The following is a 14,357-nucleotide window of genomic DNA, read 5'->3' as shown; positions in this document are numbered from 1 at the left end:
ATACCCAGTGGACAGCGCTTGATTGGAGCCAATTTCATCCTACAACAGGACAATGACCCTAAACACACCTCCAAATTGTGCAAGAACTATTTAGAGCAGAAGCAGGCAGCTGGTATTCTATCGGTAATGGAGTGGCCAGCGCAGTCACCAGATCTGAACCCCATTGAGCTGTTGTGGGAGCAGCTTGACCGTATGGTACGCAAGAAGTGCCCATCCAACCAATCCAACTTGTGGGAGCTGCTTCTGGAAGCATGGGGTGCAATTTCTCCAGATTACCTCAACAAATTAACAGCTAGAATGCCAAAGGTCTGCAATGCTGTAATTGCTGCAAATGGAGGATTCTTTGACAAAAGCAAAGTTTGATGTAAAAAAAATCTTATTTCAAATACAAATCATTATTTCTAACCTTGTCAATGTCTTGACTCTATTTTCTATTCATTTCACAACATATGGTGGTGAATAAGTGTGACTTTTCATGGAAAACACAAAATTGTTTGGGTGATCCCAAACTTTTGAACGGTAGTGTATATATAAAATTGTATCCCGTTGTGTGTAAATGTACACGTGTGTGTGTGTGTGTTTGTTTTGTGCATTGGTGCTCCGTATTTTTATATCAATGGCACTATTTGATGGAAAAGCATTGACGTGGGTGTGCCTGCTTGGTTCTGTATCCTGAAAAAAGACAAACAAATAGAAAAACAATGAGACGGAGAAACACTGAGGAAAACATCTGCTGCTGCTGAGGTTTTTGGAGGGAGTTTTTTGTTTGTTTTTACCATTTGAAAGAATATGAGGCTCATGTCATCTTGGGATGAACTGAAATTAAAATTCTTGACCAACATATGGTAAAAAAAAAGAAGAAAAAAAAAGAGTTTGCTTGGTTATTTGAGCCAATGAACTCCAAGACCTGTTAAAGAGTACCTTTTGTTTTGGCACCGTCCCTGTCAACTTTCATTGTGTACCCAAAGACAGTGGCCATCCGTGGTATGTTGGGGGGAGTGTTACTTTCTTTCTTTCTTTTTTGGGGGGGGGGATTTTTTGTCCCCTTTTCTCCCAATTGTATCTAGCCAATTATCCCACTCTTCTGAGCCATCCTGGTCGCTGCCCCACCCCCTCTGCCGATCCAGGGAGGGCTGCAGACTACCACATGCCTCCTCCGATATAGTCGCCAGCTGCTTGCTTCTTTTCACCTGACAGTGAGGAGTTTCACCAGGGGGACATAGCACATTGGAGGATCACACTATTCCCCCAGTTCCCCCTCCCCCCAAACAGACACCCCGACCAACCAGAGGAGGCGCTAGTGCAGCGACCAGGACACATGCCCACATCCGGCTTCCCACCCGCAGACACGGCCAATTGTGTCTATAGGGATGCCTGACCAAGCCGCAGGTAACACGGGGATTCGAACTGGCGATACCTGTTCCTGTAGGCAACGGAATAGACCGCCACGCTACCCGGACGCCCAGCAGTGTTACTTTCTCACTTGACATTTTATTCTTGTATTTGGTATGTTAGTTGGAGTGTTTTGTTTTCAGGTGGTAAAGTAGTCTTTCAGCAGTGACGTTCTTTGCCAGTGCACACCCTCTCAGATTACTTCAGCATAGCTGCTTTAAAAAAAAAAACCCCAGCTATTTTGTGTTCTTTGTCAGAGATCTTGAAATAGGCTCCATACTGCTGACATTTCAGCTCTCGTTAAGCCATCAGGCTGTCATTCATTCAGAGCGGCCACGAGGTGCATGGTGTTCTGTGTAATGTAGACTAAGAAGGACATAGTAAGAGAAAGAGAGCATTTAATACAGATAAAGAATTATCTTCCATAATTTTGGTCATTATTATTCCTAGTAGGTGATATCAAAAAATGTCATTGATGCCAACCGAGGGCCGAAATTTCAATGCTTCTCTACTGTCACATTTTGTTTAGATGTGACTGGAACACAGTCGTACAGTAAGCAGGGCAAAGGAAATTTCATCCAGAGTGCAAACACACCCTACTTGAGGATCAAGCCTACACATCACACCCCCCCCACACACATTCTTTTTTAACTTTATGAAGTTTATTGGCAGGATATACCCTTTGAGATGTAGCATCTTGTTTCCAAGGGGGCCTTTCCATCTGCAGCGAATAAATTGCACTTGGTAATTAGAGCCAGCTCTTGTTTTCTGCTTTCTTCACTCATCTATGACTCACCTCAAGTCCTCAACTGACCTGGAATTGATTCTTGGGATGAAGTGCTCTCTAGCGCCACCTCTTGGATTTTCACCATATACGAAGTGGCCTGGCATTGTAATTATGCATCCATCAGTCCCTTGCTCCCCTTTATCTTAAAACTTTATAAGAATGTGTTTGTCCAATACAAGGGATTGAAAGGGTGGAAAGAGAGAAAGGAAGTTAAGCAGAGAGAGTGTGCTGAATAGAGTCTTTCATGTCTTCCACTGCGAGTATTGGATGACATGATGTGAATAACACAATATTTGTCTTATGAGGGGAAATGTGACACCGCAGCATCTGTTTGTGCTGCAGCTGGTTGATGTCAGTAACACACGGATACACACACATAAACTCATGAACACATACCACCAACCACTTAGTTAGCACATAGCCAACACTCAGTTGACGTGGCCTGTTGTGACTGTTTTGCAGTTGGCTAGCACCGTGCTTACTGATACCTTGGTGCAGCAGGGTGCTAAGTTATTGTCTTGATAACTGGCTAGAGTTTGCTGGGTTGCTGGAACTTGCAGCAGTAGGTAGGACTCAATAGCTAATTAGCATTTGGAAACATTTACTTGACAGCACTGTGTCTACCATATTAGTTCACCACTCCCATAGTGGCCAGTATTTGTTGCATTTGGGTACAAATGAGTAGCACATGCATGGCTGAGCTTACTGATGTGAAGCAGCAAGCAACAAATAGCTCAAGCTTACTCTTACAATAATTTAATAATAATTTAATAGTAATTGATTTATGTGATGCAATCTAGTTTCTAAAGTGCTGAGTAGACCATTTCAAGCAGACATTTAGCTGTCCCTTTAGTCTGTTAGTTTACAATAAATCAATATGACATCACTATAACAACAAACATACTTGCAGGTAGATAACATATCCAGAGGATACCAGCCACCATATGCATAGCACCCCAGATAGAAAGTCAAGGAAAAAAAAACCCCAAATTACAATTAAAAAAAAAAAAAAAGTGAAATACTGCCCATGTTTATAAACTCAGCGTACCTTTAATGTACGCACATTTATAATGTATCAGTACACTATCTCTAAAGCCCCTTAACCCATGTTGCCTGTCTCTTTGCATCAGTGCTTGACACAAAAACACAAACATAGACTAGCAGAAGTAGTGGCCCTACCTTCTTTGTTATTCTTCCAATGCCTCTGAATAGGTGTGGGTTCCATTACTGCAGTGTCTTGATGCTCCGGCTTAGGCGACACACTGGCGTCTCTCTTCATACCATTGCTGAGGGTCCTGGGAGATGTGGTCTTAGTTGCTGGGGAGATGTCAGTGGCAGCAGGCCGAGAAAAGGAGGCAATCCTTTGTAAGATGGAGCCCACGCTTTCTCTTGCCTCATCTTGGGTGTCCTCCAGAAGCCTCACTGGAAAGGGGCCAGAACCTGAGGGGCCAGGGCTAGCGGCTGCCACACTGACCCCCTGTGGCCTAGAAAGCGGCTCCAGATGGGGAGTCTGGGCTGGGGAGAGTGACACAGGAGAATGGCTCACTTCGGGGACAGGGATGGCACCCTGGGAGGGAATCTGAGAAAGCTGAGAGAAAGGTGAGAAGGGGTGGTGAAAAGAAAGTAGGGGTGTTTCAGAGGGGCTGTCCAAGCTGCTGAGAGAAGGGGAGGGGCTGGCTGAGGCAGAGGCAGAGGAGGGACTGGGGGGGTACTGGGGGCCTCCCGTGCTCGCTGGAGGTGGTTTGAGGCGATTGGTTTTGGGACTCAGGACTTCAACTTGAGGTTTGGTGGTGGAAGTGGTAGAGACACTGCTCACCAAGTTGTCCAGGTCCAAAGGGAACTTGTTGAGGCGTGGGATCTCTTTGGCCTTGGGCTGAGGGACCTGAGGTGGTTGAGGGCCCTCTTGCTGGTATTGATTGTTGGAGCTACAGTTGCCTTCTTTTCCCGAAGCCCTGGTATTATGCAAATGAGTGTTCCAGTTGGTATTGGCACTGGCACACCTCAAGCCTGGAGACATCCCACCTCCTCCTTTCTGTATAGCCACCATCCTCCCTCCTCCATCCCCAATTTGTAAGTCTAAGCTGGGCATGGATCCATGGCTCATCCCACGTGGCTCGGGAACATTTCCCAATGCCATGCCAGGACCAACCTCCATTTCAGAATGGAAAACACTACCATGGGAGGAGAATTTCTTTAGGGTATGATTACTTTGCAGGCCCACCTCCCTCCCCAGGTGCTGTTGCTCCACTCTGGGCTGCTGCTGCTTGAGTTGGGGTGGAGGCCGATGAAACTCACCCAAAGCTGGTGGGCTGTGGAAAGGCCCAGGTTTGGCCAAAGGGAGCACTCCTCCACTACTGCCAGAATACTCCAGGCTGGATGAGGAGCTGTGGAGGCTGTCATCATCGCTGCCAGGCCCAGAAAGGGTGGAGGAGAAATACCCATTCGGGTTAAACCGGTTCTGGAAGGATGCAGCTCGGGTGACCCCAGATGTACTGTTATTGTTGTTGATTGCAGGTTTGTTCATGGTGCCACGATTGAAGGACAGACTAGTGACCACCGTGCGTGACTTAAGCATGGGGCTGGGACTGGAAGCCATGTTGATGCGAGATTGGTACGCAGCAGAGCTGGAGGTGTAGTTGTTGAAGGCTGCTGTTGCTGACTGCACACCTCCTCTCCCCTCAATGTCTTTGTTGTGGTTGAGTAGAAGGAGGGAGGAGGTGGGGGAGATGGGCGAAGAGATAGGTGAGGCTGGGATGTCATCCACATCTTCAATTTCAAAGGATTGCTTCAGTGCTAGAGGGGATTTGAGAGAAATAAACAGTCATTAGCGGCACTGTAATCACTGTTCGGTCTTATTATTAAGTCGACAGTTTGTGTCGCTTGGCATATAGGCAAAGTATACATTAATGCACATGAATATTTTTTTTGTCGATTTGGGTTATTCATCACAATATATGTTTTGCTGCAAAGGTTGGAGTTTGTCTTACTATGCATGACTGCCATTCATGAGTCAACTTGTAGGGCATTTAAATTTCACATATGCTGAAAGTGGCTTTTTATGAGGACAGTGTGAGCATGACACATCAGATGTTTAATGTGTTTTGCAGGCTGAGGCTATCGCATCCTTGCAAAGCTTAGCCAGTAGAACCACCAGGGTAATTTTTACTAATAAAGAGACAATAGTCTCTTTGATAAGTTTGTCTATGTTTGTAAGGTTGGGCCTTCATTTACAAACTATTGCCAGATTTGCTCGTGTCCTGTTTTCTATTTCCATGGAAGTGCATGTGCATCTGTGATGCATATATGCAGGTCTGTGCATGCATATATTTTTTTCTGTATGCTTTTGTGTTCCTAGGTGGTCTAGGGGGGACCCTCTAGTTGGGTATTGACAAGCTGATGGATAGTCTAAAGACTTTCTTACAGCAGTGGTTACCTACTGCTGTCCTTGGGACCCACAGCAGTGCTTGTTTTCAATGCCGTCAGGTATTCCAGCTGTGTAATCATGCAGATTTTAGAGCTGGAATAACACGTGAGTATAATGAACTACCTGTCAGAATGGAAACTCAGCGGTACTGTGGCGCTCAAGGGCAGGAACTGAGAATCACTGTCTTATATTCAGAGCACTGTGACGGTTCAAGATCACATACTTATAGGATATACAAATATAAATAGTAAATTCTCACTACTAATTCAGAATGGATTATAAATTCTAAATGACTATATCAGCAGTGTCTTTACTTTTAATCATGTAAATCACTCAGGTGAAAATTCAAATTTCAGTTTAGAAGCCCATTGGACAACACACTTTTTTTTTTTTGGATTCCCCCCCTTTTTTTTCTTCTCAGTTGTATCCAGCCAATTACCCCACTCATCCGAGCTGTCCTGGTCACTGCTTCCCTCCCTCTGCTGATCTGGGGAGGGCTGCAGACTACCACATGCCTCCTCCAATACATGTGGAGTCGCCAGCCGCTTCTTTTCACCTGACAGTGAGGAGTTTCGCCAGGGGGACGTAGCACGTGGGAGGATCACGCTATTCTCCCCAGTCCCCCCCTCCCCCCGAACAGACGCCCCGACTGACCAGAGGAGGCGCTAGTGCAGCGACCAGGACACTTCCGGCTTCCCACCTGCAGACACGGCCAATTGTGTCTGTAGGGACGCCCGACCAAGCCGGAGGTAACACTGGGATTTGAACAGGCGATCCACATGTTGGCAGGTCACGGAATAGACTGCCACGTCCCCCTGGCCATGCACTTTTCAACCCCTTTTTGTGACACTATTTTACACGTTTGTGTTTTATGAAGTAAAACATTTGTTTTCTGATTTGCCTTTGGTTATGAAAGATGAAAAAGGCTTGTTTTCTGTGTTTCTCTCCCGGCTAGGTCTCTGCGTTTCTCTCCCAGCTAGGTCTCTGTGTTTCTCTCCCAGCTAGGTCTCTGTGTTTCTCTCCCAGCTAGGTCTGTGTTTCCCTCCCAGCTAGGTCTCTGTGTTTCTCTCCTTGCTAGGTCTCTGTGTTTCTCTCCTTGCTAGGTCTATGTGTTTCTCTCCCGGCTAGGTCTAGGTCTATGTGTTTCTCTCCCAGCTAGGTCTCTGTGTTTCTCTCCCAGCTAGGTCTCTGTGTTTCCCTCCCAGCTAGGTCTCTGTGTTTCTCTCCCAGCTAGGTCTCTGTGTTTCCCTCCCAGCTAGGTCTCTGCGTTTCTCTCCCAGCTAGGTCTCTGTGTTTCCCTCCCAGCTAGGTCTCTGTGTTTCTCTCCTTGCTAGGTCTATGTGTTTCTCTCCCAGCTAGGTCTCTGTGTTTCTCTCCTTGCTAGGTCTATGTGTTTCTCTCCCGGCTAGGTCTAGGTCTATGTGTTTCTCTCCCAGCTAGGTCTGTGTTTCTCTCCCAGCTAGGTCTCTGTTTTTCTCTCCCAGCTAGGTCTCTGTGTTTCTCTCCCAGCTAGGTCTCTGTGTTTCTCTCCCAGCTAGGTCTCTGTGTTTCTCTCCCAGCTAGGTCTCTGTGTTTCTCTCCCAGCTAGGTCTGTGTTTCTCTCCCAGCTAGGTCTGTGTTTCTCTCCTTGCTAGGTCTCTGTGTTTCTCTCCCAGCTAGGTCTGTGTTTCTCTCCTTGCTAGGTCTCTGTGTTTCTCTCCCAGCTAGGTCTCTGTGTTTCTCTCCCAGCTAGGTCTCTGTGTTTCTCTCCCAGCTAGGTCTCTGTGTTTCTCTCCCAGCTAGGTCTGTGTTTCTCTCCCAGCTAGGTCTGTGTTTCCCTCCCAGCTAGGTCTCTGTGTTTCTCTCCTTGCTAGGTCTATGTGTTTCTCTCCCGGCTAGGTCTAGGTCTATGTGTTTCTCTCCCAGCTAGGTCTGTGTTTCTCTCCCAGCTAGGTCTCTGTGTTTCTCTCCCAGCTAGGTCTCTGTGTTTCTCTCCCAGCTAGGTCTCTGTGTTTCTCTCCCAGCTAGGTCTATGTGTTTCTCTCTCAGCTAGGTCTCTGTGTTTCTCTCCCAGCTAGGTCTCTGTGTTTCTCTCCCAGCTAGGTCTCTGTGTTTCTCTCCCAGCTAGGTCTCTGTGTTTCTCTCCCAGCTAGGTCTCTGTGTTTCTCTCCCAGCTAGGTCTGTGTTTCTCTCCCAGCTAGGTCTGTGTTTCCCTCCCAGCTAGGTCTCTGGTTTCTCTCCTTGCTAGGTCTATGTGTTTCTCTCCCGGCTAGGTCTAGGTCTATGTGTTTCTCTCCCAGCTAGGTCTGTGTTTCTCTCCCAGCTAGGTCTCTGTGTTTCTCTCCTTGCTAGGTCTATGTGTTTCTCTCCCGGCTAGGTCTAGGTCTATGTGTTTCTCTCCCAGCTAGGTCTGTGTTTCTCTCCCAGCTAGGTCTCTGTGTTTCTCTCCCAGCTAGGTCTCTGCGTTTCTCTCCCAGCTAGGTCTCTGTGTTTCCCTCCCAGCTAGGTCTCTGTGTTTCTCTCCTTGCTAGGTCTATGTGTTTCTCTCCCGGCTAGGTCTAGGTCTATGTGTTTCTCTCCCAGCTAGGTCTGTGTTTCTCTCCCAGCTAGGTCTCTGTGTTTCTCTCCCAGCTAGGTCTCTGTGTTTCTCTCCCAGCTAGGTCTCTGTGTTTCTCTCCCAGCTAGGTCTCTGTGTTTCTCTCCCAGCTAGGTCTGTGTTTCTCTCCCAGCTAGGTCTGTGTTTCCCTCCCAGCTAGGTCTCTGTGTTTCTCTCCTTGCTAGGTCTATGTGTTTCTCTCCCGGCTAGGTCTAGGTCTATGTGTTTCTCTCCCAGCTAGGTCTGTGTTTCTCTCCCAGCTAGGTCTCTGTGTTTCTCTCCCAGCTAGGTCTCTGTGTTTCTCTCCCAGCTAGGTCTCTGTGTTTCTCTCCCAGCTAGGTCTATGTGTTTCTCTCCCAGCTAGGTCTGTGTTTCTCTCCCAGCTAGGTCTCTGTGTTTCTCTCCCAGCTAGGTCTCTGTGTTTCTCTCCCAGCTAGGTCTCTGTGTTTCTCTCCCAGCTAGGTCTCTGTGTTTCTCTCCCAGCTAGGTCTGTGTTTCTCTCCCAGCTAGGTCTGTGTTTCCCTCCCAGCTAGGTCTCTGTGTTTCTCTCCTTGCTAGGTCTATGTGTTTCTCTCCCGGCTAGGTCTAGGTCTATGTGTTTCTCTCCCAGCTAGGTCTGTGTTTCTCTCCCAGCTAGGTCTCTGTGTTTCTCTCCCAGCTAGGTCTCTGTGTTTCTCTCCCAGCTAGGTCTCTGTGTTTCTCTCCCAGCTAGGTCTCTGTGTTTCTCTCCCAGCTAGGTCTGTGTTTCTCTCCCAGCTAGGTCTCTGTGTTTCTCTCCCAGCTAGGTCTGTGTTTCTCTCCCAGCTAGGTCTATGTGTTTCTCTCCCAGCTAGGTCTCTGCGTTTCTCTCCCAGCTAGGTCTCTGTGTTTCTCTCCCAGCTAGGTCTGTGTTTCCCTCCCAGCTAGGTCTCTGTGTTTCTCTCCCAGCTAGGTCTCTGTGTTTCTCTCCCAGCTAGGTCTGTGTTTCCCTCCCAGCTAGGTCTGTGTTTCTCTCCCAGCTAAGTCTATGTGTTTCTCTCCCAGCTAGGTCTGTGTTTCTCTCCCAGCTAAGTCTATGTGTTTCTCTCCCAGCTAGGTCTGTGTTTCTCTCCCAGCTAGGTCTCTGTGTTTCTCTCCCAGCTAAGTCTATGTGTTTCTCTCCCAGCTAAGTCTATGTGTTTCTCTCCCGGCTAGGTCTAGGTCTATGTGTTTCTCTCCCAGCTAGGTCTGTGTTTCTCTCCCAGCTAGGTCTCTGTGTTTCTCTCCCGGCTAGGTCTATGTGTTTCTCTCCCAGCTAGGTCTGTGTTTCTCTCTCAGCTAGGTCTATGTGTTTCTTTCCCAGCTAGGTCTGTGTTTCTCTCTCAGCTAGGTCTGTGTTTCTCTCTCAGCTAGGTCTATGTGTTTCTCTCTCAGCTAGGTCTATGTGTTTCTCTCTCAGCTAGGTCTATGTGTTTCTCTCCCGACTAGGTCTGTGTTTCTCTCTCAGCTAGGTCTATGTGTTTCTCTCCCTGCTAGGTCTATGGTTCTATGTGTTTCTCTCTCAGCTAGGTCTATGGGAGAATGAATACCATGCATATGGCTAATGAGTTAAAACTGAAGACAACGAAACATATTGGGACTAAATCTTGGCTTAGTCTCTTAATTTTATTGTGATGAGGAAAGAAAAGTGCAAATAGATGTATTCATTTTTTTACACATAAGAATCTTTTGAACATTTTATTTTTCCCATGAAAGTAGTGACGGTGTTTAGATAGAAACCAATACTAAAATTACACAGCATTATCAGTTAAAGGCAAGTTGATGAACACGTTTTTCACTCGTTCATTGATCGAATCACTGACACGGCCATGGAATATGCTGAACATAATCAATGTTTGTCGCTCGGTTCATGACAGTATGCCATCTGTCCCAGTAGACAGGCATCTAACTAGCTAAAGGCGGTTTCATGTTTCACGTCTCCATAAAAGCACGCCATTTGCTGGTCACACCGTCTGGCGACCTTTTACATAGGCAGTTCAAAAAATAAATAAATAAAAAAACAAACGACAGCCAGCTAAAATGTTTACATGTTCTAACGAATCACATCATTGAGCAAAACTCTTAATCCTTTAATCCTGTTGTGCTTACTTGGATTTTGAACTTGTCCCAGTAAAGATAATCAGATAAAGGTGGATATATGACTTTCTCTAAAGTCCAAGTAATGCACTTACAGGTAATGCATCAAATTATACGTCTGCTTAAAAACAAATTCTTAATCTCTACCTCTATTCAACAGTAAGCTCACAAACACACACACAAACTCATGCATGCATGAACCCACACACGCATGCACGCGCGCACACGCACGCGCACGCACACGTCACTCCTCCCTCCAGCAGACACAAAGGGTGGATTGAGGTCTGGGACTGCAGTCGGAGCATCCAACGAGGTTTTGAATTGCAGGACAGACAGACTGCAACATAATTCAGAACTCCTCCTTCTAAAACGCAACAAGGACAGGAACAAGGGGGCGAGGGGTGGGAGGTGTTTCTATTTTGTCCCACCTCTCTACAGGGACCAGCAGAAGAAACATCCGATACATCTGGAGGGAAACAGCAGTCACAAGGAAAGGTCAGCGCTACCACAAGCCATTCTTATTTTGGCCGTTGTTGTTGCCGACTCAGGACTACAGTGCAAAACAAACCATTTTCCAGAAAGGTTGTGGTCATATGACCTGTGCGGTCATCCTTCCAAATCCATCCTCCTAACCCCGGAGCAGACTTCTGGCTAATTTACTTTCAGTCTAAATAATTCATCAACTCTTCTTTTTTTTCTTTCTTTAAAAAAAGAAATGGATGAGAACAAATGCTCCATGATTACCTAGTTAAGTCTTTTGACTGCAGGGGAGGGAAAGAAAGCGATAAACAGACAGATAGGGAAAAAAAGAGCAAAAGCACAGCAGGAGCAGAGAGAGTGCGTAGGAAGAAGTGTCGTGTTTCTCATGAAATGACTTTAACGTACAAATACACCTAAACCCGGTTGGAAGTTTTCCCATAAATGTTCTGCCCAATTAGCTTAATGCTAGGTTTTCGCATGTGACATATGATACAGTATAGGAACTACCGGGAGCTGGTAGTTTTCCATGGCTAGGGGAACATTTGGCTCTCTCCTATGTAAACAGTGCTGTTATCTAGCCTGCTCTATCACACCATTCCCTTCACTGCTGCAGATCTTATCATCTGCCCTCCTCGCAAACGGCTTGCCCCCCGGGGCTGGAAATGTGTGTGTGTGTGTGTGTGTGTGTGTGTGTGTGTGTGTGTGTGTGTGTGTGTGTGTGTGTGTGTGTGTGTGCATATGTGCATGGACGTAAGGGAGAGAGTGAGAATCTACATTGGTCTGCGAAATACACTCCAAAATTTGGGAGTAATTCAAAATGCTTCCCACAGTATGGCGTAAACAAGTTTATCGAAGAGGAAGTAGATTTTTAATGAATACACATAACGACACATGCTGGTTTGGCTCCGCATGCCAACATACTATAAAGGGGGATGTAAAAGACAGATGCAGCTTGTTCTGCAAAGTCCCAGCCTGTGGTGTGGGGAGCATTGTGGGAGACGGAGACATGTCTGTTAACCTGGGGCAAGGAGATGAATCTCTGTCTAACAGTCTGACATCCATCCAACACAGGATGGTATGACACACTTTTTTTTTCTTTTTTTGAAAGCTGCTTGGTCAGGTCATCTTGACAAATGTTAAATTTATGTCCAATATTGCTTGGTTTGATCAGCTTGAAGGCGTGTAGACATGCGTTGTACAAAAAAGATGATTTAGCCTAGTTTTTTTTTTATAACTCTGACAGATTCTGCCCCCAGTTTAAGAAGTGGGTAAGGAAACAAGACTTGCATATCACATACTTTTTCCAGCTTCAACCCACATAAATATGATTTTGTTTTCTGATCAGTCATTTTGTCTTGTAATTTTTTTCAAATTTGTCATAGTTTTTAAATTTTTTGTTTGTTTTGCAGTTTGGTGTTTTGCGTTCATGTGTTATTTTCTGATTTGGAAACTTGTTCTGCATCTCGGGGGCCACCAAACCCACTGCATACTCTGCAACCCACTTAGAGGCCACTTTATAAACACAAAATACAGTTTCTTTAATATTTTAGCCCATTTTCAAGGTATGATGCCTTGGCGACAAATAGAGAGGATCTCCCATATGCTAACTATCTGAGTTTCTGTATGCTATTGACTACCCGCCGACTATTTCCATGTCTCTCCTCTCCTTTGTGTTTATCTGTTCATTTGGATGAGATGGGCTTTTGTCCAGGCAGAGTACACTAAGAATAATAATGCAAAGTTTATAACAATTCACCAGAAAGTCAAAATACAAACATATTCAGGTTCGCAATCATCAGTCTTTTACTATATGAGGCATAGCTTCCTGATAACGCTATGAGAAATGCTTTCTATTAAGCAGTTGGCTATAAGGAAATGTCCTATATGACGCTGCTATGAAAATGCTTTATATTGTAATGACCAAGGATGTGTACACTCGCTAGCCCTTGGCTAATAGGTCAGACCACTGGTTAACGTAGTCGCCCGTGGTGTGGGAGATCCGGGTTCGCGTCCCGGTGGTGGCACTTCTCAGCTGCCCCCCGATTTCGCTACATTGGTGTCAGGAGTGGGATGGTGAGACCGTGAGGCCATCAAAAGCGCGCGTGCCCAGAGGCGTGAGGGAGCTGAAGCCCAAAGGAGGGGAGTAGTGTAATGACCATGGATGTGTAGACTTGTTAGACCTTGGCTAAAAGGGCGGACCCTTTAGTCGACTGGTTAATGTAGTCACCCGTGGTGCGGGAGACCCAGGTTTGCGTCCCAGCTGCGGCGATTGCCGGCTGCCCCCTGACTTTGCTACAATATTAAGCATGTTCTGGCTAGACCGCAACCCAGATAGCAAAATTGCTGTGGCCCAGACCCGTCCCACAGCCGACACTTTCATCCGGCCCAAATATTGCGTGGAATGATGGCACTTCGGCGGTCTGCTCCTGTTTGCCAGATCTGGGCCAGAACCAAGCCATAGCAATTCCGCATGTGCCACATATTTGCCAAAGGTGGCCCATATTTGTTTCGTGATATTTGGGCCATATTTGCTATTATACATGTGGGCCACTTCAGGCTCACATCCATTTTGTCAGGGTCAGAAGAAGGCCATCAGTGCTGCATCATTGCCTGAAGTGGCCCACATCCAGATGTGATCTGGGAACAGTGGCGCCAGCCCTACACAAGCTGTTGTCTACGACTGAGCGAGTGATGGAGTTTCCCCATTGGTCGGATGGCCGTGTTGCAGTTTCCCCATTGGCCGTGTAAACAGTGTTCTATTATGTCATCAGCTGTTCACAGAACCGATGTCAAAACAGCCGCTTTTTAAATGTACTCGTGCAAAAACAGCCGTTTAATAAATGTAGTCGTGGTCCAGCCATATACGAGGTTTTAAGCTGATCTTGTTAGTTAGCAGTAGAGCCAGGTTATTATCGGGAGGTGAACCAATTACTGGTAAACACCAAATCTGTGCTTCTGGCCTTGGCGCCGAGAAGTAGGTTGTGTTCACTCAAATGTTTATTATATCACAATTTCTAATCGGATATGTTACATTTATCAGTCTTTGTGACACAAAGGTGTATTAAAATGAGTCCCTACGTTAGGCATAATAATACAAGCATGTTCTTAGAATGAACACAGTTACATGCAATCTATTAATAACTTGGTAATTGAGTTTTGTTTTTGTGGCATGGATTAATAGTGAATGGCAAATTGGCTTTTCCAATACTTGTTGCCCTGATGTTACTGCCTGATCATTGTAGCGACAATCCTCAAGCGTCTCACATCATTTTGTTCAGCTGTATTTGTGTTTTGTATTGTGTACAGCCAACAACCCATTCACTGTGTCTGCTAGCCTCCAATAAGCTACGCTGGGAAAAAAAGCGAATAGTAAAAATATTAAGTGTGTATAACGCTCACTCCCATTTTGACCTGCATCCCATTAAAGATAATCAGATAAACTTGTGCAGATTGTTTCTTAAATCACAGTAATGTCTTTGTTGGCCTATGAGCAGGTTAGTAGTCTGCATGTACACAAACCCAACATGAGTTTGACGGGAAAAGACCACCGTTCATGTAGGCATGTGTGTATTTCTGAGTGTGGTCAGGCTGCATTTGTAGCCCAA

At 46.0% G+C, this 14,357-nt stretch overlaps 1 protein-coding gene across 1 annotated transcript in view; it reads right to left on the bottom strand.

Annotated features, from left to right (window-relative positions):
- The window catches only part of septin12 (septin 12), a 128,876-nt gene that overhangs the window by 90,584 nt on the left and 23,935 nt on the right, over positions 1-14,357 (bottom strand). The window contains exon 2 of the mRNA XM_056287544.1: positions 3,359-4,972. Within this exon, the coding sequence (XP_056143519.1) occupies positions 3,359-4,972 (1,614 nt within the window). The remainder of the gene's footprint in view (positions 1-3,358; positions 4,973-14,357) is intronic.

The sequence above is a fragment of the Lampris incognitus genome, chromosome 10 (assembly GCF_029633865.1).
Source record: "Lampris incognitus isolate fLamInc1 chromosome 10, fLamInc1.hap2, whole genome shotgun sequence".
In the NCBI taxonomy this organism is placed as follows: Eukaryota; Metazoa; Chordata; class Actinopteri; order Lampriformes; family Lampridae; genus Lampris; species Lampris incognitus.
The sequence above is the reverse complement of the archived record's forward strand: the minus strand, read 5'-3'. Positions and strand labels throughout refer to the sequence as shown.